At 47.3% G+C, this 24,468-nt stretch overlaps 2 protein-coding genes across 2 annotated transcripts; one reads left to right on the forward strand and one right to left on the reverse strand.

Moving 5' to 3' along the window:
* Positions 1 to 4,800: 4,800 nt before the first annotated feature.
* Positions 4,801 to 24,150, forward strand: CCN5 (cellular communication network factor 5). Its single transcript, XM_007530898.3, has 5 exons — positions 4,801 to 5,082; positions 5,253 to 5,344; positions 11,462 to 11,678; positions 19,172 to 19,426; positions 23,140 to 24,150. The coding sequence occupies exons 2-5, from the start codon at positions 5,261 to 5,263 to the stop codon at positions 23,358 to 23,360; spliced, it is 777 nt and encodes a 258-aa protein (XP_007530960.3). The 5' UTR covers positions 4,801 to 5,082; positions 5,253 to 5,260; the 3' UTR covers positions 23,361 to 24,150.
* Positions 17,584 to 18,062, reverse strand: LOC103120448 (large ribosomal subunit protein uL24-like). The gene is given in 1 exon segment (XM_007530874.2): positions 17,584 to 18,062. A coding segment is annotated over 1 exon segment (438 nt). The 3' UTR covers positions 17,584 to 17,624.
* Positions 24,151 to 24,468: the final 318 nt, after the last annotated feature.

Raw genomic sequence — 24,468 nt, forward strand, 5'->3', positions numbered from 1 at the left:
GACCAGGAAGTTTGCACAGTATCACTGTTACTGTTTAATACAAGTTCCAGAGAGTCAGCCACAAGCTGTAAAAAAAGGGGGAAGGAGGGTGAGGAGTGTAAGAATCAGAAGAGAATGGGGGGATAGCATAATGGTTATGCAAACAGACTTTCATGCCTGAGTCTCTGAAGTCTCAGGCTCAGTTCCTGTACCACCATAAGCCAGAGCTGATCAGTGCTCTGGTTAAAAAAAAAAAAAAAGAGGGAGTTGGGCAGTGGCGCAGCAGGTTAAGTGGGTTAAGCGCAGGTGGCACTAAGTGCAAGGACCGGCATAAGGATCCTGGTTCAAGCCCCCGGCTTCCCATCTGAAGAGGAGTGGCTTCACAGGCAGTGAAGCAGGTCTGCAGGTGTCTATCTTTCTCTCTCCCTCTCTGTCTTCCCCTTCTCTCCATTTCTCTCTGTCCTATCCAACAACAACAATGTCAGTAATAACTACAACAATAAAAGAACAAGGGCAACAAAAGGAAATAAAGAAAGAGAGAAAGAGAAAAGAAAGAGAGAAAGAAAAACAGAAAAAGAAAGAAAAAAGAAAAAGTCCCCCTTCCCCCCCCAAAAAAAAAGACTCAGAAGAGAAAACACTGTACAATATGTGGCCATCTGCCTTGAAAATCTAACCCAATATGCTCACTGACTAGAACAAATGAAAGCATTCCCAATACATAACAACAAAAATCGACTAGCACCTTATGTCCGTAACAAGGACTTTGAAGTAATGGCAGGTTACACAGGAAGGTACCCCACATTGCATACACAGAGAATAAGGGACATCACAACATTATATTAGCATATTAATATTCTTACCTCACTATACAGACTGTGATCCTTTTTTTTTTTAATTACACAAATGAAATCTATAGGTGGAGGCCAGAATGCACATGGTGGCAGCCCCAGGTATCATCAAGGCTCTAGTTCCTGTAATTTTTAAAATATATTTTTATTTTTCATTATCTTTATTTATTTGATAGAGACAGCCAGAAATTGAGAGGGAAGGGGGGTTGATAGAGAGGGAGAGAGACAGAGAAACACCTGCAGCCCTGTTTCACCCTACGTAAAGTTTTCCTTCTGCAGGTGGAGACCGGGAGCTTGAACCTGGGTCCTTGCACATTGTAATATGTATGCTCAACCAGGTACACCACCACCCAGCCCTCTATTCTGTATTTCTTTTTTTTTTTTCTTCTTTTGCCTCCAGGGTTATCACTGGGGCTCAGTGCCCCTGGAGCTATTTTGTTGCCCTTGTTTTTTTATCATTGTTGGTGTTGTTGCTGTTGGATAGGACAGAGAGAAATCGAGAGAGGAGGGGAAGACAGAGGGGGACAGCAAAATAGATACCTGCAGACCTGCTTCACTGCCTATGAAGTGACCCCCCCCCCCCATATACAGGTCGGAAGCCAGGGGTAAGAACCAGGATCCTTACCCTGTCCTTGCACTTTACACCATGTGCGCTTAACCCGCTGTGCTACCACCTGCCCCCTTTTTTATTTTCTTTCTTTCTTTCTTTCTTTCTTTCTTTCTTTCTTTCTTTCTTTCTTTCTTTCTTTCTTCTTTCTTTCTTTCTTTCTTTCTTTCTCTCTCTTTCTTCCTTCCTTCCTCCCTTCCTTCCTTCCTTTCTTTTTTTTTGACTTCCAATCATTTAGTTTCAACCTTCAATTTCACCATAGCCAGAGCTGGTTAAAAAAATAGTATGTTAAAGATTTAAAAACAGAAACGAATCCAATTACAAAGAAGACTTAGGCAAGTATAAACCTATGGGACTACATCAAATTAAAAAGCTTCTGCACAGCAAAAGAAACCACTACCCAAACCAAGAGACCCCTCACAGAATGGGAGAAGATCTTTACATGCCATACATCAGACAAGAGTTTAATAACCAACATCTATAAAGAGCTTGCCAGACTCAACAACAAGACAACAAATAACCCCATCCAAAAATGGGGGGAGGACATGGACAGAATATTCACCACAGAAGAGATCCAAAAGGCCGAGAAGCACATGAAAAAATGCTCCAAGTCTCTGATTGTCAGAGAAATGCAAATAAAGACAACAGTGAGATACCACTTCACTCCTGTGAGAATATCATACATCAGAAAAGGTAACAGCAGCAAATGCTGGAGAGGGTGTGGGGTCAAAGGAACCCTCCTGCACTGCTGGTGGGAATGTAAATTGGTCCAACCTCTCTGGAGAGCAGTCTGGAGAATTCTCAGAGGGCTAGAAATGGACCTACCATATAATCCTTCAATTCCTCTCCTGGGGATATATCCTAAGGAACCCAACACATCCATCCAAAAAGATCTGTGTACACGTATGTTCTTGGAAGCACAATTTGTAATAGCCAAAACCTGGAAGCAACCCAGGTGTCCAACAACAGATGAGTGGCCGAGCAAGTTTGGTGCATACATACACAATGGAATACTACTCAGCTGTAAAAAATGGTGACTTCACCGGTTTCAGCCGATCTTGGATGGACCTTGAAAAGTTCATGTTAAGTGAAATAAGTCAGAAACAGAAGGATGAATATGGGATGATCAGAAGAAAAAAAAAACACAAGTAGAACCTGAAATGGAACTGGCGTATCGTACCAAAGTTAAAGACTCTGGAGTGGGGGTGGGTGGGTGAGGAGAGTACAGGTCCAAAAAGGATGACAGAGGACCTAGTGGGGGTTGTACTGTTATATGGGAAACTGGGGAATGTCATGCATGTACAAACTATTGTATTTACTGTTGAATGTAAAACATTAATTCCCCAATAAAGAAATTAAAAAAAAAGAAAAGAAAAAAAGATTTAAAAACAATAAACAGAACATTTTTATTCTAGATTAAACTAGATTAGTTGCTCCCCCCTCAGCCCTGGGCTGGTCCTTGGCCTCTCCCTCTGCATCTTGGTGGGCAGGTCTGTGCCCTCTCCTCTGTGGTGGCATCAGCTCCTCCTTGAATGAGACTGTTGTGCTGAATGGCTTTGTAGGGGGCTGAGGATACAGAGATGCCTCCCCTGCTGGCTCTTGTCTGTCACCACTCATCTCAGCCTCCACATTCTGGGGGGGCTCTCCCATCCCTGTTTTCTTAAAGGCCCTGCATATGGGCAACTTCCTGCTCCATGTCTGGGGTGCACTGAGTTCTTGGTCTCAGGGTGCCTCTAGGATTCTCATCAGGTGTTCCAGCTCAGCACATGCCTGCACCTCACTCTCCACCGTCAGGTCACGAAGCTCCTGTGTGGTGTAGGTGAGGAACTGCTCCAGTGCCAGCAGCTCCAGGATCTGCTCCTTGAAGCGCAGGTCTCTGCGTGCCAATTCCAGCATAGCCCCATGGAGTGTTCTCAGGTGCTTGAAGCAGGGCCAGTTCCTCTTCACAGAAGGTGTGGAAGCAATCATGCCGGTCTTGGAACAAGTTCCTGTTCTGCATCGGGACACCTCCCCTGTAAGTCTGGTTGGTCTCCAGACAGTCAAGACTGTCTTAGGTTCAATAATCTTGGTTTCAACAGTCCCTTCCTGATGTCTTCCTGGTATCTATCTGATATCTCTATTCCCTGTGTTTCTAGTGTCCTTTCCTCTACACGTGAGACCCATCTTCAGGTGCCCATGTGGTCCTGCTTGGCCCTGCCATGGGCATCACTGAGAGGAGGAAGGAGGAATGAGCAGAGCAGTGGTGGGAGCTTGTTTTCTCTCCAGAAGCCTTTCCAGTATTTTTTTTCCCTTTTTATGAAAATTACTTTTGTGGTCCTGGAGGTGGTGCAGTAGATGAGGCATCGGACTCTCAAGCATGAGGTCCTGAGTTCGGTCCCCGGCAGCTCATGTACCAGAGTGATGCCTGGCTCTTTTTCTCTCCTCCTATGTTTCTCATGAATAAATAAATAAAATTAAAAAAAAAGAAAATTGCTTTTTATTAGATAAGTTGGAGAAATTGAGATGGAGGGGGAGACAGAGAGATAGACCTGTAGTACTGCTTCACCACTCATGAAGCTTCCCCCTTCCCTCCCTTCCCCATCCCCCACAGGAAGGGAGTGGAGTCTTGAACCCAGGTCCTTGTACAGGTAATGTGTTCATTCAACCAGGTGCGCCACTCACCACCCCTGGATGAATTTTGGGAGAGAGCATAATGGAAAAAAACTGATGCCTGAGGCTCCAAGATCCCAGGTTCAATCTTTCATACCAGCATCAGCCAGAGTTGAGCAGTGTGCTGGTGTGGGATATATATATATATATATCTTATTACATATGATACACATTTATGATATATATTTACACTATATAAATATACATTATATCACATTTTATTATATATTATACTTTATATTTAAATTTATATATTTGTACTATATAATATATATTTGTATTATATGTTATATATATGTGTGATATATATACATACATCATATATGTGATAGAGAGAAACATCCCTCCTCAGTATTCCCAGTCATTCAACTGTTTTCCCACCATCATTTCCTCTGTGGCTTTGGCTCAAAGTCAGGGTTGCATGTCTGACCCCTGCTGAGGGGACCTCAGACTTGGCTTAAATGAAGGAGACAAGTGTGCCTCATCCAGATACTTTAGCCATGCCCAGCCAGCACTGCACACAGTAGGTCTTGCCTGCTCAGGCCCCTCTGCATAGACCGCCTTGCAGAGCCCGGGAAACAGGCCCTGGGGAGGCCTCTTGCTGCCAAGAGCAAACTGGCCTCCCAGGGAAGTTTTGCTCTGATCACACCCCCCGTCTGGGCTGCTGCCAATCTTCCTGCCAGAAACCGCAAGCCCAAAGCTGCCCAGAGCCAGGCCACGGGGCTCAGAGGGAGGACTGGGGTCTGCTCTGCTAAGGGGGTTCCGCCGAGCACTTTCTGGATCTGCAGCCCCCACCACCACCACCCCTCACCCCCAGAGATTGGGCAGGGGGGCTCTGTGGGCAGGGCTGTATCAACTGGTTGCAGTTTGGTGAGACCCTTGGGGCTGGGAGGGAGCCTACCATCCTGTCACACTTCTTGGGATTGGCACAGGGCCTGGTGACATTCACTCAGACTGGCAGGCGCCCCCCCTTGGTAGCTGGCACCGTCTCACTTTCAGGTAAATGGGCTTGTCACTGGGAGGGGGGATGAGGATGGGAAGGGAAGCAAAGAATGGAAAGAAAGCTGTGTGTGTGTGTGTGTGTGTGTGTGTGTGTGTGTGTGTGTGTGGTGTCTGGAAGTGACCTCACAGCTTTGGGAACATAAAGACTGACAGGTCTTACCTCCCAGGCTCAAAGATGGCTTGTAGGGGACACAGTGACATGAGAGGCACACCACAGACCCACCTCCTGACCTTCTCCCTCCTCTGCCTCTTCTCAAAGGTAAGGGGGCCCCAGGCCCCAAAGTGTTCTGCTGACTCCTGTGGCATAGTGGGGGAGGTGTGGAAACTTGCAGCCCCCCCACCCCCATGTGGGGTACAGCTTGGCTTCCTCCTCTGGTGTTCAGACAGCTGACTCTGGCCAGCTCAGCTAAGTGACCTCAAGCAAGTTCCTACTCCTTTCTGAACCTCAGTTGTTTCCTTAGTGAGGGAACATAGTACTTACCAAACCTTTGTGAAGACTTTAGGGGTTGGGAGGTGGAGCACCTGGCAGAGCACACATGTTACAATGCACAAAGACCCAGGTTCAAGCCTCTGGTCCTCACCTACAGAGGAGAAACTTCACAATTGGTGAAACAATGCTGCAGGTGTCTTTTTCCTTCTCTCCCTCTCTTGTCTCCCTCTTCCCTCTCAATTTCTCTCTGTCTCTATCCTAAATAAATAATGAATAAATAAAATGTTTTAAAAATAATTATGTCGGGAGTCAGGCTGTAGCGCAGCGGGTTAAGCGCAGGTGGCACCAAGCGCAAGGACCGGAGTAAGGATCCCGGTTCGAGCCCCTGGCTCCCCACCTGCAGGGGAGTCGCTTCACAGGTGGTGAAGCAGGTCTGCTGGTGTTTGTCTTTCTCTCCCCTCTCTGTCTTCCCCTCCTCTCTCCATTTCTCTCTGTCCTATCCAACAATGACGACAACAATAATAATAACTACAACAAGGGCAACAAAGGGAATAAATAAATAAATATAAAAAATTTTTTAAAATATTTGTACGTCACTGAAGTGTTTAGCACAGGACCAGAACATGGCAGATGCCCAAACAGGACCTGTGCAATAATACCAATCTCCACAGCCTTCTGCAAAGCAGAAGTGGGGTCTTCTGTAGAAGTGGGGGGACTCCAGCATGACCTGCTTTGTCTTTGCACAAGCTAGGATTTGAATGGCCATTGTTAGCCAAAGGGCATTAAGACTCTAAGCCAGAAGGGGACAAGGAGACACCTGATGAGACATTTTTCAAAGGTTTTGTGAGACATCAAGCTTACTTAATAATGTGCCCAATAACCCAAAAGGAATTTTTTATCCCTCTTGTCAGACAAGCTTCAGAGAGGGTAAGCAACTTTCCCACAGCCACACAGCAAAGCATCCGCAGAGCAACAAGGATAGGTGGAACCCAGAATATGCTTCGATATTGTGTGGGAGGGAAGGAGCTTCAGTCTGTGCCTCTCAACCCTTAACCTAGACCAAGGCCATAGTCGCTGGGCTCTGTCATTCCCCTCAGCAAAAGCTGCATTCCCCGTTTCATGGGGCCTGACCTCATCACAACCATGATGTCACTGAGCTTTCATGTCCTTTGGAAGAATGTGGATAGAAGTCCTTTTTCCTGAGTCCTGAATAGTGCCTTGGGGATAGCTGAGGCCCTGCTAGTAGCCTAGTCCCACTGTCCCCTTTTCCACGGGGGCTTAGCAGAGCAGGATCCCAAGGGTGGGGCAGGGACTCTGGAGCAGGGAACTCTGGACTCTGGGTCCCAGATTAAAGATACAAGTGAAGGCACCTTGGCTGCACCCTGCTAACTACCATTTTTCCTGGGTCCTGGGAAGCCAGGCAGCCTCCTGGACAGAACATGGACTTTATCATCACAAAAATGAAAGGTCAAAACAGTCCTCAGAGAGCAGGGTCCACCTGCAGGCAGGCTGTGGGCTCAGGGACCGGGCTGTGGACAGGGGCAGGCAGCAAGACCCAGAACCAAGCAAAGCCAAATTGACTGTGAAAGCCCATGACCTCATAGAAGCCTTGTCATGTCCAAGTTTAGTAGGTAGTTCCTACTTTACATTACAGAGGAGGGGACAACTCCCTCATCATAGAGAGAAGCCAAGTGCTCAAGGTCACACAGCATGTCACAGCATGGATTTCCACTTTTGCTTCAAAGAAGGCCTGGGGGCCTCATGATTCTTGTGCTGTGGATAAGCTGAACATGGGGATGAGGTGATGAGTATGGAGATAAAGACACCTTTGAAACCCGTCACTATCCCTCATAAACTGTTGGGTAAATTGAGGCAGAGGCTTAGCTGATGTCTCAGTGTACCTGGATTCCAATCCTGGCCCTAACATTTGTTGGGGGTATCTCTCCACTGCTTTGAGCTTCAGTCTCCCCTCTTCAAAGTGGGAAAATGATGGTTCTCACCCTGGAATTAGATAGCATCCTCCACACCCATGGTAGACGTTAGCCACACTCATCCATGTTACTAGGAACCCCGTTTGGGGTATCATGACTGCAGATACTGTGCCTGCCTCCCCCCAACCTGGCCCTGCCCCTGCCAGCTTACCTAGTAGACAGCTCCCAAGTGGGGAACCCCAACAAGGCCTATGTCCTGGCACCTCTGATTCAATACTTTGATGGGAGGGAGCCAAGAGCTATTTCTCACTAGCCAGGGGAGCTGAGCCTTTGGTTTAGAAGGGAAGTTCAAAGTCCTGATGACTGCATCTCCTATCAGCTCTGTGTGACTCACTTCTGGATTTATAAAAACTAAGATTTTGATTCATAAAGAATTCCTGGGTCCTCAGTTTTCTTTCTTTCTTTCTTCCTTTTTTAGATATATTTTTTGGGGTTGAGGAAATAGCATAATGGTTCTGCAATACTTTCATGCCAGAGGCTCCAAGGTCCCAGATTCAATCCCCAGCACCACCATAATCCAGAGCTGAGCAGTGCTCTGGTCTTTTGCTCTCTCTGTAGCTTTCCCTCTGCATCTCTCTCTCATTAGAATAAAATAAATAAACAAACAATACTTTTTAAGTTGTTTTCTTTTTTTAATGAGAGAGAACACCAGAGCATCACTCTAGCACATATGATGCTGGGGAACAAACTCGGGACCATTTGGTCATGGGTTCGTCACTCTAACCACCACACCACCTCCTGAGGCTGAGTCCTTAGTTTCTGCAAGACCTGGAGGTGCTGCTGATATTGCTAGCTCAGCTCAAGCCACACCTCCTCTTAGTATCACCTGGTCCTTTTTTTTAATAGCCACCAGGGTTATCACTGAGGCTTGGTGCTGGCACTATGAATCCACCATGCCTTGTGGCTATTTTTTTTTTTTCTTTCTATTATACTTGATAGGAAGGGGAGGGGAGTAGAGAAGGAGAGTGAAAGCGAAAGAGAGACACCTGCAGACCTACTTTTCTGCTCGCAAAACATTCCTCCTGCAGGTGGGGAGCAGGATGCTTGAACCTGGGTCTTTGCACATAGTGATACGTACACGTAACCTGTTGCGCCATCACTCAGCCCCCTCACCTGGTCCTTTCTTAGGAGATGAGAACTCACTCCCCTGTGAAGCTCTGGGTACACCACTCACTTTCTATAAATTGTTAGTGTCTTCTTGAATGGAAAACTTGGGCTTCTAAGCATGGAAACCCTTCCCCCCACTCCTCCCACCCTCTACACCCCTTCCCCCACTCCCGCCTAGACATTGCTTTGCTTGCCAGTTTGGAGTGGCCCCTGGCGACCAGGGTGGGAACTGCAGGCCACTGGTGGAACTGCAAGTCACTGAAACTTGATAATTTGTAGAACTGGGTAAATGGTGTCTAGGGATGGGGTAGGGTAGAAACCAGAGCAAAGGGGTCATTGCTTGCTTGGCACCACACAAGAGCTCTGAGGTCACTAATTTTACCTTCCTGAGCTGCAAGCCTTCCCTTCTCTGGACAAAACCCTCCTGTCTCCCAAGGTATTACCAAACTAATGATTGGGGAACATGGGAACACCTCGATTTATGCCTGCCTCTCAATGACACCGTTATTGGGATATACAGGAAGTCCAAAGCTCCTGACTCCTGACTGGCTCATCTCTGTCCTGATGGATTTTGGGGTGGTGGTAGTGGGGAGCAATGAATGCATTTGGGCTGATTCCCTGCCCCAGGAAGCAGATTCTGCCCCAGGCTGCTCCCAATTATAGGAGGAATCCCAGGAGGCCTCAGTGAGGCAGCAACACCCAACTGTCAAGCTCAGTTTTCCCATCTCTATGTGGCAGGAGAAGGGTTAGATGGGAGCAGAAGTGCCCCACACCACCTTTGTATCAGAAACCCCCTGGATTGACAATTAAATCTACAGACTCAGAGAGGTGGCTCCGTGGTAGAGTGTTACATGTGTGAAGCCCTAGGTTAGATCCCCAGTGTCATATGAGAGCAACAGAATCTCTCTCTTTCTCTCTCTCTCTGTATATGTAGCCAAGGAGATATTAGATGAGATAGAGATTAGATGAGAGAGGTTAGATAGGGGTTAGATTCCCCCATACAGAAATAATAATAAGCGTACACACTACAGTGCACAAGGACCCAGGTTCAACCCCTGGTCCACACCTGCAGGGGGAAAGCTTCACAAGTGGTGAAGTAGGTCTGCAGGTGTTTCCCTCTCTCCCTATCTATCTCCCCGTCCCTACTCAATTTCTGACTCTGTACAATTATAAATAAAAACAATAACAACAATCATGAAATAATTCTGTATTTCAACCATGTGACTTTAAAAGAATATAGAAATAAAAATAAAAACTGAGCCAGGAAGGTGGTTCAACTGTTGAGCACATGCATGAGACCCGCTAGCACTACATTAAAATTTTTCTTAGGGGGGCCAGGTGGTGGTGCACCTAGTTTAGCACACATATTATAATGCACAAGGACCTGGGTCTAAGCCCCCAGTCCCCACCTGCAGGGGGAATGCTTTGCAAGTGGTGAAGCAGTGTTGCGGGTGTCTCTCTTTCTTTCTTTCTCTCTCTCTCTCTGTTTCTCTCTCTCTCTCCCTCCCCCTCCCCTTTCCCTCTCAATTTCTGGCTGGCTCTATGTGATAAATAAAATAAAGATAATAAAAAAATATAAAAAATACATAGAGGGGCCAGGCGGCAGCACACATGGTTAAGCACACATAGTACTGAGAGGTAGGACCTGTGCAAGGATCCTAGTTTGAGCCCCCAGCTTCCCACATGCAAGGGGAACAGTTCACAAGTGGCAAAGTGGGTCTGCAGATGTCTCTCTCTCTTCTATCTCCCCTTCCTCTATCAATTTCTTTCTGTCCTATCCAATAAAAAATGGAAAAATTGGCCAATAGGAGCAGTGGATTCGTAGTGCCAGCACTGAGCCCCAGCAATAACCCTGAGAGCAAAAAAAAAAAAAGTTTACAGATTCCTGGACTAGGAGATAATTCACCCAATGGAGCCATGAGTGAGGCCTAGGTTTAAGTCTTGGCTAGGAGCTCCTGGTTGGTGGAAAAGTGCTGTGATAGCCCTCCTCTTGGTCTGTCTCCTTTCTCTCTAAAATTAAGTATGCAAAAATCAACCCAGGGAGGTTGCTCAATTCAAGGCCCTGTCACCACATTAACAAAATACAAATTTCAGGGCCTTACCTCTGGAATTCTGATATCTTCCCATAGAAGATCCAGGGATTAGCATTTTACCAAGTTCCTGAACTGATTCATTTCTCATCCAGAGTTGGAAAGATGTTTTGGATTGTTCCAAAGATAAAGAAAAAAAACCTATGATATTATTTATTTATTTATTTTCAGCTCACAAGATATAAATGGCCAGAGCCCACATGCTGGGAAGAGAACAGTGTCCTGCTGTTTTCACCCTTCCATGTGTTGGCTTTGACTTCCTCTAAGTCCTTGAGAGCAGGTCCCAGGCCCTTTATTGTAATTCACACTGACAGTCATCCCAGCTGAATGCATGGCAGGTGGTGTGCCATGGGCTTACCAAGCACCGCTTCATGTAGTCCTCAAAGTAATCCTCTAGTTAGGTACTGTTGTTACCTTCTCCTTCTTCTCTTCCTTCTTTTTCTCTTTCTCCTTCTCCTCTAATTCCTCTTCCTCTCTCTTTTTTTTTTCCTTCTAGAAGAGGAAACTGAGACTCAGAGCTTGAATACCTTTCCTAAAGTCAACCAGCTGATGAGGGGCAGAATCTGAACTAAATGTTTGGTCTAGAGTCCTTGATCACAACCACCATCTGCACTACCTCTTAGAGCCATGGGGCCACCAGGGTTCAAGGTCAGGTCTGTCTGATGGCTCTGGATCCAGCCTGGCAGACCGGTGGCCAGTTGTGTTCTCACTGTTCACCTGAATGACCACAGCTGAGTGAGGTCTCTCTCTCCCCACAGGTGTGTGCCCAGCTGTGCCCAACACCGTGTGTCTGCCCCCGGCCAGCACCCCGATGCCCTGCAGGGGTGTCTCTGGTGCTAGATGGCTGCGGCTGTTGCCCAGTCTGTGCACGACAGCTGGGGGAGCCCTGTGACCATCTCCACATCTGTGACTCCAGCCAAGGCCTGGTCTGCCAGCTCGGGGCAGGCCCTGGCAGCTGGAGAGCCACGTGCCTCTGTAAGCAGGTTTGCAGGACTGAGGGTGTTTGGGAGGGTCAAAAACGGGGTGGGGGGGGTCTTGAGCATAAGAGAACCCCCATCTCTACCTTCTTTCATGCATCCATTCTAGCCAAAGCCCTGCTTCTCCCCCTCTTGGCCTTTGCTTTATCCCTGCTTACCCTGAGCAGACCTCCCCACATCACAGCCAACTTGCAAAGCCAAGTTCAAACACCTGAGATACTCGACCAAAGCCTTCAAACGAGAGGCCATAATTCCTTCCTTAGAATTCTCACACTGATTCTAGAAAAATGTAAGTGTGGCCTTTTAGATAACATGCCAGGTGCTGTATATACATCACGAGTTACAGACAACAGCTCCTATATACAACACAGAGACACGATGAGCTCAATACTTTCAGTCCCCTTGATGGAGAGGGAAACTGAGGCCCAGCGATATTAACTAGAGTGCTCAGTGCTACACATTGGAAGCACCACAGACAGGCTCTGAGCAGCATTCTTTCTGTCTCCCTCCCAGACTGGACACCCCCCTTGGAGAACAGTTTAAACCCCAAGCTTACTAACTGCTACTGTCCCTGCTATGCTACAGTTTTCTCCTCTCTTTGGGGTCCTGGGGGCCCTCTGGGACTTCAGATCGGGGTGCCAACTTTGCTCTGAGGACAACTGAGATGGAAAATCATGTGTGGGCTTCCCTATGCATGATGGGATACAGAGCAGGAGCCATGGCCTCTGCCCACTTGATGCCAGAAGTATCCCCAGCACCCAGGGCTGCCTTCAGATAGTGCCAAATGTCCCCTAGGATATAAAATCCTTAACTGAGGATTACTGTTTCGGAGAAAAATGAAAAGTGGTGAGTTGTTTTTATTTATTTATTTATTTATTTATTTAAATATTTTAGTATTTATTTATTCCCTTTTGTCGCCCTTGTTGTTTTTTATTGTTGTAGTTATTATTATTGTTGTTATTGATGTCCTTGTTGTTGGATAGGACAGAGAGAAATGGAGACAGGAGGGGAGGTCAGAGAGGGGGAGAGAAAGATACCTGCAGACCTGCTTCACTGCCTGTGAAGCGACTCCCCTGCAGGTGGGGAGCCAGGGGCTTGAACTGGTATCCTTATGCCAGTCCTTGCACTTTGCGCCACATGCGTTTAACCTGCTGCACTAACTCTCTTGTTTGTTTGATTTTTTAAAGCTTTTGGAGAGTAACTCACCTCTATCATCTGTTGTATGCTTTACATTGGGTAGTTCTCCCCCGCCAAGAGAATTGGATCAGTCCAGTTAGTTTCGCAGGCCCGCTTGGCCCCGCCCCTAGGAACCCCTCCAGAGTTCCAGAGTTCCACAGTGGGAGAGTTGAAGAGTTGCAGAGTTAGAGAGAGAGAGGCAGAGTTCGAGAGTTCCAGAGTTGGAGAGTAAGAGAGAGTGCTTGCGCCACCGCCGCGAGAAAGAGGCAGCAGAGTTCTGTTTGGTGATTAGTTTGTCTTAGTTTATGAATCGTTGTTCCTGAATAAAGAAATACAGCTTCCCTGCCCAGCCGTATGTCTTTGGTCATCTCTGTTACCCGCCCGTGAAGCTAGCCCAGATAGCTAGAACCCACGAATTTTTAACAACAATCATCTATACATATCACACTTTAAATAAGAGCAACAGATGAGGGCATGAATCACTATAGGAAAAACCTTGTGAGAAACAAGAAAAACAATAAAATTCATAAACAGAAAGTTATCAGTAGTAAATCCTTATTAAATGTTTCATCTGATGAGAGGAATCTGAGGAAGGATGAGTGATTACAAAAGCTGAGAGAGGATTGCTAATTAAATTGTTTCTGGAGAAAGCCAAGAGATGAGTACCATTTAGCTTATATAGCTGTCGTTCAGATTAGCCACGACATGTGTAAAGCTCTTGGCAACGTTTATCTATTGAGCAACTGTACAATGTCTCCCATGTGCCAGGCACTGAATTCCACAAATATCAACTTGCCTAACCTCACACCAAGCCCATGAAGTAGATGCTAGTGCTATAACCCCACTTTATAAATGGAGGAGGAAAAAGAGGCTCAGAAAGATTAGACAACTTGTCCAGAGTCACACAACTCATAAGTGACCGAGCTGGGATTTGAACTCAGGGAGCTGGCCCCACTGTCTTAGCTGTCATTATTCATCTGCCCAGTCCACATCATATAATCAGCGCATAACAGCTGCTGGTGAGCATTCATACTCTTAGTAAGAAACTTTTCTTATTCCATCTTGATTCAGATTTCCAACACCAGGAAGTCAAGAGTTTCCATGGCTCTTGCTCCCTCCTGCAAGTCCCAGCCAGGCTGTCCCACCAGACTCCGGCTGAATTCAGAGAAGAGAGTTGTTCACCCCTCAAGTGAGTCTTAGCCAGGCCAGAGACCAAGTGTAGGTCTGGGCTCTGGTCTGCTGTCCAAAAGACCTTCACATCATTTGTCTGATATCCCTGCTCCTAGGGTAAGCTCAAGCTCCTGATCCCTACATCCTATATCTCCCTGTTCTGTGTCAGGTGTTTCTGTCCTTCCTGAGAATACAGCTCAAACTCTTAGTCATTCTCGAAACATTTTTCTTTCTGTCATGTTGGGCAACCTGACAGCAAACTCTTTACAGTGTCTCCAGAAACCACATTTGGTGGTAGCCCCCAAATATCCCCCTGCTTTTTTTCCTGACCCCATCTTCACTCTTGATACACCAGCTTGAGGGCTCCTTTTAACACATAAGTCACATCATGTCCTCTGCCAACATGTTCCCCCCCCCCAGCCACTTCTGCCTCCTCAGAATGAAAGCCCAAGTCCTCTCTCTCAGTGACCATGTGGTCTCATAGAACCCAGTTACTAGTTTCCCTTTCACCTCCTCAAGCTTCCTCCTGCTCCTTGCTGCAGCCACAAGGCCCCTTACTATTCCGTAGCATCCCACCTCCTCAGCAGACAGGCATCTTCCCACCTCAGGACATTTGCACAGACAGTGCCTGCTACCAGCCAGTGGCTCTTTCTCAGACAACTGCAGGACAGGTTCCCTTGCTTCCTTTATATCGTCAGACATCACCTCCTCAGAGATGCTTCCCTCAGTCGCCCCTTCTTCCTTTTTCTCATACTAACCACCATCTCCCATCTCACACAATAAACTCTACTTATTCATTGTGTTTCTTTGCACCCAAGTGACAGCTCCAGTGAAGGCAGGGATTTGCTTAGGATAGTACTTGGGAGGCACATAGTAGGTACCCGGGCCAGTGGCACACCTGGTTGAGTGCACATATTATGATGTTCAAAGCCCAGAGTTTGAGCCCATGCTTCCCACCTGCAGGGGGGATGCTTCTGAGTGGTGATGCAGGTCTGCAGGTGTCTATTTTTCTCTCCCTCTCTATCTTCCCCTTCCCTCTCAATCTGTCTCTGTTCTACCAAGCAAAACTAGACAGGGAAAAAAATGTTGAATGCATAAATGACACAAGTTCTAGCAGGGCACACTGACAACACATGTACTTAAGTCCTTTTTATCTATAATTTCATTTTATCCTTAATCATAATGAAGGTCCTTTTTAAATTTTATTTTATTATTTATTTATTTTCTCTTTCATTGCCCTTTTTTAGTGTTGTTGTAGTTATTATTGTTGTTATTGATGTTGTTGTTAGATAGGACAGAGAGAAATGAGAGAGGAGGGGAAGACAGAGAGGGAGAGAGAAAGATAGACACCTGTAGACCTGCTTCACTGCCTGTGAAGCGACTCCCCTGCAGGTGGGGAGCTGGGGGCTTGAACCAGGATCCTTACAGTGGCCCTTGCACTTTGTGCCACATGCGCTTAACCTGCTGCACTACAGCCCAACTGCCAATGAAGGTCCTTTTAAGACCCCTGATTACAGATGAGGGGACTGGAGCTCAGAGAGTTCAATCAGAGGTTAAACCACCTGCTGAGAATCATGCAGTTTGTAGGTGGCTAAGGGTAGATAACCAGAACAATGAAACAACTCTGTGGCCCCTTCTTCTGCAAGGGACTCTCAGAGGGGAGGGACAGGGAAATTAGATGACAGGACTCTGCTCAGATGTTCTTTAAAGGGAGTTGCTGGAAAATGGGAATGGCAGAGAGGTGGTAAAAGGAGTGGGATTTTGGCAGTTATACACATGTTAAGTGGGGGGTGGGTGGGATGTCAAGAGCATATAAACTAGGAGGTGTCTCAAAATGTTTGGACCCCTTGCACAAAGAAGCTTACAGATCCCCAAGGCAGGGTGGGGTGGGGTGGCTGCCTACCCATGATGGGGGTAGTCATGACCCCACCCCCACCCCCACCCTCACCCCAACCCACTCGGAGCTGGAGGGCCCAGGAGAGGCGCCAGGAAACCTGGCTAAAATGACCGCCCTTCCAGCTGACTTTCCCAAACAAGTCCTGTGTTTACCAGTCATCTCAGTGACAGGAAGGCCCCAGGCTAGAGTGCTGGAACCTGCTGGAGAAGGGAGCTCAGCCAGGTTGGAGGAAGGGTTAGGGCCCAGCTGCCCCCTGGTTTCTAGGAAACAGGAGCTCATACAGTCAGTGATGACTGGGAGCCAACTGCTGTGACCCAGAAGGAAGTGGGAGAGCTGACAGGGTCCTGCGTTCCCTCCCCTCCCACCCCAACACACACACTGCAGTGAGGGACACCACCTGCTTCTGTTTACTGAGCACCTGCTATGTGTCAGAACTGGGGCAAAATGCTTCTGGCACAGCAGCTCCTTTCATCCTCCAGGGGCCCAGAGAGGTGAAGTAACTTGCCCTAAGTCCCATAGGCAACAAGCAGGGAGCTGGCATTTGACCTCCCTCTGCCTGGTTTCTAAATTCATGTGTCTCTGTGGACCTTTTTTAAGGTTTTCTTTTTTCTTTTCTTTTTTTTAAAGAATTTTAAAAAATATTTTATTTATTTTAGTGAGAGATACAGAAAGAGCAAGAAGACCTGAGCACTGCTCAGCTCTGGCTTGTGGTGGTGCTGGGGATTGAACCTGGGACCTTCAGAGCCTCAGGCATAAAAGTCTTTTGCATAACCATTATGCTGTCTTCCCAGCCCTTTCTTTTCTTTTAAACTTTTTTTTTTCATTTTGTTGTCCTTGTTTTATCATTGTTGTGGTTATTAATCTGTTGTCATCATTGTTGTCATCGTTGTTGGATAGGACAGAGAGAAACGGAGAGAGGAGGGGAAGACAGAGAGGGGGAGAGAAAGATAGACACCTGCAGACCTGCTTCACCACCTGTGAAAAGACTCCCCTGCAGGTGGGGAGCCGGGGGCTCGAACAGGGATCCTTACGTCAGTCCTTGCACTCTGCGCCATGTGCGCTCAATCTTTTACACTTTTTAAAAATGTATATTTTTAAATTTTTTATTGTCACCAGGGTTATTACTGAGACTGAGTGCCTGCATGACAAAGCCACTGCTCCTGTTGCCCATTTTTTCCTTTTTTTTTTTTTTTCCTTTACTTTGGCTGATAGAACAGAAAAATTAAGAAGGGATGGGGGAAACAGAGAAGTGGAGAGACAGAGAGACACCTGCAGTACTTGCTCTATTGCTCATGAAGCTTCTCTCCTGTAAGTGGGGAGTGGGAACTTGAACCTGGGTCCTTGTGCATGGTAATATGTGTGCTTAATCAGGTGTGCCACCACTTGGACCCCATAGTTTTCTTTTTACAATTCCAGGATCAGTTGGTTGAGGGAATACTGGTTTACAGGACTGTCACAAGGGTATATTTCTGCATGCCCCCTCCTGGTGTTAGTGCCACTCAGCCTCTATCAGACAGCCACCTCAGGCCACTGTATCCCCACCCAAGACTCACTCTTCCAAGACCCAGGAAAGCCTACTCACCGTACGTCCTTGCCCCAGACCAGCCTGAATGACGCCATCATGCACTTGGATGACCCTTTCTTCTCTTTTCCCCCCCTCTCATTTAGCAGTTTTTAATGAAAGTTGCATATAAAATGATTTCATTCCTGCTTCTTCTCAATGGTTTCTTCCTTATATTTGCCCTTTTCTTTTCCTACTTGGCAAGACTTGGCTTTGCGTTCAAGGATCCTCTTGCAGTCTTTGTCCAGTTTGAGTGTGGTGTTAACCACCTTGCTTGGGTGAATGTCTCCATGGATGATCATGCTATTTGCCTTCTCTTGCTGCACTTGCTCAATGTAGATGACATATTTCTTCCTGTAACCTTGGACTACTTTGCTGATATGCTGTCTTTTGTAATGCCTTCAAATAACCAGGACTTCATCATCCTTTCATATGGGCATGGATTGAGCATTGTACTTCTGTCTCAACTCTTTGGAAAGAGGGGAAGACATAACCTTCCTGTGAATGCAGGAAGGTGCATTGAAATGCCTGTTACTGTTCTTGCCTCGGTCAGAAGTCACAAAGGGATTGAAATTCATGCTGGCTGCTGGAGCTCCGGCGATGGCCGCAAAAGGGAAGAGTGGACGCTCCTTTTACTGTCCCTTTCTCTCTCCCTCTGAGCCACCTTGAAGGTCACTAGAGACCTTCACTCTGTCCTGGAGGTAGTAACTTTCACATCTGTCTCCCACACATACTGACCCAAAACTCCATCAAGACAAGGATGGTGTCTTGGCCCCCTGACTAGGAGCCATGAGCTGGCTCATAGGAGGGGCAAAGTATAGCTCTCTTGATTTGTCAGGGGTCAGGATCACTTTATCAGCATCTCTCAGGTGCTAAGCTGTGTGCCAGGCATTCACTCAAAAGGCATTTTCTGAGCTCCTGTGCCCTATCCATGCTTTGTGCTGGCTGGGCAAGGAGAGCCAGAATGGACACTCTGGGCCTCAGTTGTCATGTTCCTGGGTGGTAATAAAGTCCACAGCTTGTGGGCTTTATTCTGAGTGTTTTGTGAGCACCTGCTGTACATCTTGGATGTGTGTGCACACACATTCTCTCATGTAACTGAAGGTACAGGGGACTGTTCCCATGATTGCTACTGTTAAGGTGATTTAGAGACCTTAAGAAACTTGCGCAAAGTCACACAGCCAGCCAATGAAACCCCTAGCCTGACAGCAGTGGCTGCAACATAGCAGATGGATAATGAACATAGACTTCATGAAATCTGTGTGGGTATAATAGTGAATACTACTGATACAGATGAGTTATAATAGAACTACTGAAAACAGCAGAGTTAGCTCCAACCCACTGAAGGTCTCCTCTGCAGTGGATTTATCTCATTCAGTCTATATACACCCCTGTGAAATAGGTATTGTTATAACCCATCTTGAGGTGAGAAAATGAGGCAAGTGAACTCACTTGGCCAAGGTCCACACTGCCAAAGGGGCTGAGATAAGGCCAGACCCCATGCCAGGCTATCTTCCCACAGACACCAGGATGGGCTGCCAGGAGGAAAGAGAGTAGTTGGGGCTCAGACCATGTGAGAGCTGTGTCCCCTGGGGACCCAGGCCAGCTCTGTGAGAGGATCCTGTGGAGAAGGTGGCCTATGGAGTGGTCACTGACAGCAACCCAACTGGTATTTCCTCCTCCACAGGGGAAGAGGATGATGGGAGCTGTGAGATGAACGGCCAACTGTACCGGGATGGGGAGACCTTCCAGCCACACTGCAGGGTGCTCTGCCGTTGCCAGGACGGTGGCCTCACCTGCATGCCCCTGTGCAGTGAAGACGTGAGGCTGCCCAGCTGGGACTGCCCCCACCCCAGGAGGGTCGAGCTCCCCGGAAAGTGCTGTCCTGAGTGGGTGTGCGAGCAGGGCTGGGGGCTGGGGCTCCAGTCCCTCCCAGTCCAAGGTGAGTGCAGGGCAGGCCTGAGTCAAGGGGTGGGCATAGGGATGGGTGGCCTGGGGTTTCACCACTAGGACACCTCAATGCACAGGTTTTCCTGAAAGTCTGGAGGAGAAAAGGACACCCAAATGTTTAATGAGTATCTATTTTAAGCCTAGTATGTGCTAGATACTGTGCACATGTCATTTCACTCTGCATTAGGGAAGCAGGAATGGAGAGTCCTGGGCCCTCCTTAAAATGGATCAAACAGGGTGCTGGGTGGTGGCATACCCAGTTGAGAACACAGCTTATCATGAGCAAGGACCCAGGTTTGAGCTCCTGTTCCTCACCTTCACTAATAGTGAAGCAGGGCTGTAGGTGTCTATCTCTCTCCCTCTCTATCTCCCCCTCCCTTCCTATCTCAATTTCTCTGTCCTATCAAATAAAATAGGACCAAAAAAAGGGAAAAAAAGGGTGGGATAGCCACTTGAAACCCCAGAGATAAGCCCAGTGACAAAAAACAACAAACAAAACAAAACAAAAAACAAGAAGCAATGGTATATCATTTTGCTTGGGTTACTTATTTTCTATTTGAAATTCTTTTGCAGTGCTAGGGATTGAATTCAGGGTCTTATATGTGCATAACAGATCTTCCACTGAGTTATGTCTCTGATGAAGTATATCTTTTTATTTATTTATTTTTTCCTTTTTTTTTTTTTGCCTCCAAGGTTATCGCTGGGGCTCAGTGCCTGCACCACAAATCCACTGCTCCTCACGACCATTTTTTCCATTTTTGTTGCTGCTGTTGTTAGACAGGACAGAGAGAAATTGAGAGAGGAGGGGAAGACAGAGGAGCAGAGAAAGACAGACACCGGCAGACCTGCTTCACTGCTTGTGAAGTGACCCCCCTACAGGTGGGGAGCCAGAGGCTCGAACCAGGATCTTTGTACAGATCCTTGTGCTACCTACTATGTGCACTTAACCCAGTGCACTACTGCCCAGCCCCTGAAGTATATAATTTTAAATAACAAATTAAATTAAAAGTTGGTGAAAGATTAAAAAAGTTAAAATGCTTTAACAAAATCCTGACACTTCATAGCAAAGGTATAATAGAAATATACTATAATGTACATTCTTATTCTATCTGCAGGGTACACATTAATATCTATATAATTTTATTCCATTACATATTATCAATCAGTTATCATTTGTGCTTATCAAAAGAGAAACTCAAAACAGTAACAGTGATTGGCTGTGGGGGCTGGGACTGGTGGTAGACAGAACGGATGCTTGAGTTTTAGAAGTTTTATTATTAAAAATTACTAAGCATCTTACATTCATTTATTTTATTTTGATTGGCACCAGGGTTTGAACTCAGTGTCTCCTACATACAAAAACATGTGTTGTACTATTGAGTGACATCCCCAGTCACTGCTAGATTTAAAATAATAACTAGTATTATATAAGTGTGTGTTTTCATTTTGTTTCTAGCAAAAAGGCAATCAGAGAGAGGGTGTTGTTCATGATAGTACCACATAAGAGCCAGCAGCGCATGGTGGATGTCTGTGAAGTCAGTCCAGGTTCGGTTCTGAGCCCAGCCCCACTACTTCCTAGCCATGTGGCTCTGAGCAGGTGGCTTCACTTCTCTGTGTCATATGTGCTCGAAGTGCTTAGTGAAGATGGCAGGAAGGTGCATGCCCCTATAGAGTTGCAAAAGCTGGCTGAATTAACACAGAGAGCAGTGAGCACCTACACAGGACCCTCCATGGGTGGCAACAGCTATCATCTCAGTGATGGAAGGTGATGCATTCTCAAAAACATTGACGACATAGGGCAGCAGCCCAGAAGGTAGTCCAGTGGAGGATCCAGGTGGTGGTGTACCTGGTTAAGTGCACACACTACAGTGCTCAAGGATCCGGGTTCAAGCTCCTGGTCCCCACCTGCAGGGGGAAAGCTTGAGTGGTGAGGTAGAACCAGAGGTGTCTTCTATTTCTCTCCTTTGTCTTTCCCTTCCCTCTCAATTTCTCTCTGTATCTATCCAATAATAATAATAATAATATAAAAATGTAAAAAAGGTAGTGCAGTGGATAAAGAGTTAGGCTCTTAAGTATAAGGCCCCAAGTTTGATCCTCAGCATAGCATGTGCCAGAGTGATGTTCTAACCCTAACCTCTCTTTCTCATAGATACATAAATAATTTTTTTAAGTAAAAACATACATAGGACAAGTGCAATGCAATGAGTTCACATCCTGTCTAAAGAACAAGACAGGGGGTCTGGTCTGTGGCACACCTAGTTGAACACACATGTTACCATGTGGGAGAACCCAGATTCCAGCCTTCCATACTCACCAGTAGGGGAAAACTTTATGACCGGTGAAGCAATGCTGTAGGTGTGTGTCTCTCTCTCCCCCTCTATCTGCCCCTCCCGTCTTAATTTCTTTCTGTCTCTATCCAATAAATCCATTTTTTGAAAGATAGGACATCATGCATGTGGCTTGGTTTCCATCATGCATGTGCATACCACTGGGTTTCTCACCTCTGCTCTAGTTGGAACTAGTAATTCCTTGCTGGAGTCTGTCCTGGGCATTGTAGGACTTAGAGTCCTGGCTACATTTCTTGTAGCCCTTAAAAAAAAAAACAAAAAACAAAAAACCTGTCCCCAGGCATCAACAACTGTTCCCAAGGGGCCATGTCAGCCCCCAACCCCAGATGCACAGCACTGGTATAAAAGAAGGAAGGGCAACAGATATGAACAGAGAGGAACAAGACTTGAGGTGCAAATGCTGGGCCAAAGCCACTCTCTTTCAGGTCACGGGTCCCCTAACTCCTTCCTGAGGATGTTACTCATTTTAGGAGCTTGGGGGCGGGGGGAGGTTGTGGGAACAGAAAAGAGGAACTCACTGTCTACTGGGGGACCTTCTCAGCCAGCAACCTCAAGCTGCCTAACAGCCAGCACTGGGAGGTTCCCGTCCAGCCTCCCCCACCCCCACCCCTCACCCCCTCAACCCCCTCAACCCCACCCCCACCCCTCACCCCCTCAACCCCCACCCCCCACACCCCCACTAGCTCAGCGCCTCACTTCCCTGACCTTCTTGCACCCTAATAAGCAGCTGTCCGCACTGGCGCACTGGAGGAAACTGAGGCCCAGCCACGCTAAGCCACGTGACCATATGACACCGCAAGCAATCAAACTTTCCCCTTGCAGGTGGGGACCAGGGGTTTGAACTAGGTCCTTAAGCACTATAGTGTGTGCACTTAACCAGGTGTGCCACCACTTGGCCCCTCCACTGCACTACCTTCTGTCCTATGTATTTAATGTTTAAAAGAATGCATCATGGGGGATGGGCGGTGGCTCAGCGGGTTAAGCCCCCAGCTCCCCACCTGCGGGGGTGGGGTGGGGGGAGGTGGTCGCTTCACAGGTAGTGAAGCAGATCTGCAAGTGTCTGTCTCTCCCCCTGTCTTCCCCTCCTCTCTCGATTTCTCTCTGTCCTATCCAACAACAGCAATGACAACAATAATAATAATAACAACAACAATAAATAACAAGGGCAACAAAAGGGAATAAATAATCTCCAGGAGCAATGGATTCGTAGTGCTGGCACCGAGTCCAAGTGATAACCCTGCAGGCAAAAAAAAAAAAAATGCATTAGCTTCCATCACTGAGTTGATTTACCTGCGGAGCCCCGATTTCAGCGTGCTGACCCTCCCCCCCCCCACCCCGCCTTTATTTTTCTCCCCAGACCCCCAGTACTCTGGCCTCGCGTCTCCCCCTCCCTCTGGCAGTCTCTGCCCGGAATGGAGCACCGCCTGGGGCCCCTGCTCCACCACCTGCGGGCTGGGCGTGGCCACCCGCGTCTCCAACCAGAACCGCCTGTGCCGCCTGGAGCAGCAGCGCCGCCTGTGCCTGTCTGGTCCCTGCCCGCCGCCCAGACCGCGCAGCCCCCGGAACGGCGGTTTCTAGCGCCCCCTGCTGGCCACGGAGACTGGCGCTCGCCCTTAGCAGCTGGCAGCAAGCGGGACTACAAGCCACAGTCCAGCTGGAGGTCACCATGGGGCCCTGAGGGCCAAGAGTACTCACAAGGCACCTGGCTCTAGGGACCGCTGAGATGCAGTGTGGATGCATGCCCTAAAATCTTCTGATTAATCCCCAACCTACCCACAGCATTTATCCTGCACACAGTCAGCCTGCTCCAGTTTCATCATTAGACTGACAAGGGTGCTGCTAACTGTGCGGGCTATGATTTCGGTGTTCGTGTGATGAAGAGGGGCACAAAGACACTCGGAGTTTTCTGCTTCCTTTCTCGAAGTCTTACCCAAAATGTCTCTGAGCACATGTTCGTGCGTGAACATGAATATCGGGTTAGTGGTGTTTGGGAAGCCACCCCCATCCGGGGCAAAATCAGGGGGTGGATTTTCAGGGGAAACAACGCGGTGAATCACAAGGTCTCAAAGAAAATCGACACGGACACTTTAAACTGAGTCCTCCTCAGTAAGAAGCTATCTTACTAAGGCTCACCCTTCTGGGACTCCTGCAACATGCCAGGCACTGGCCCCAATCACTCCCCATGGTGTATTTGTGGCCTCAGAAAAAAGGGGAGCATAAAGGCTGCAGCCTGACCACAACAGAACAAGCCTGAAATAAACCCTCCGAGTGTGAAGCTTGCTTGAAGTTGAATGTTTAAAGAAAGAGATGCATATAAATGTCATGTTTTCCTGTGTCTGTTTAAAAATAAAAATCATGCTTTTATCAAACCCCAACCAGTATATTAGGATATAATTTGTTTTTTTTATTACTTTGTTTATTTTGTATAGAGACACCTGCAGCACTTTTTCACCATTCATGAATCCCCCCCACACACACTACAGATGGGGACCAGGGGTTTGAACCTGGGTCCTTGCACACTGTAATGTGTGCACTTAAGCAGATGCACCACCGCCCAGCCCCTTGTTTTGTTCTTAAATAAATACAGATGCAGAGAGGTAGAGGCCCCCTTGAGCTCAAAGTGAAAGAGATCACAGCACTAAAGCTTCCTTCAGTGCAGTAGGGGTGAGGCTTGAACCTGGGGCAC

This window comes from Erinaceus europaeus, chromosome 1, assembly GCF_950295315.1.
Source record: "Erinaceus europaeus chromosome 1, mEriEur2.1, whole genome shotgun sequence".
Lineage (NCBI taxonomy): Eukaryota > Metazoa > Chordata > Mammalia > Eulipotyphla > Erinaceidae > Erinaceus > Erinaceus europaeus.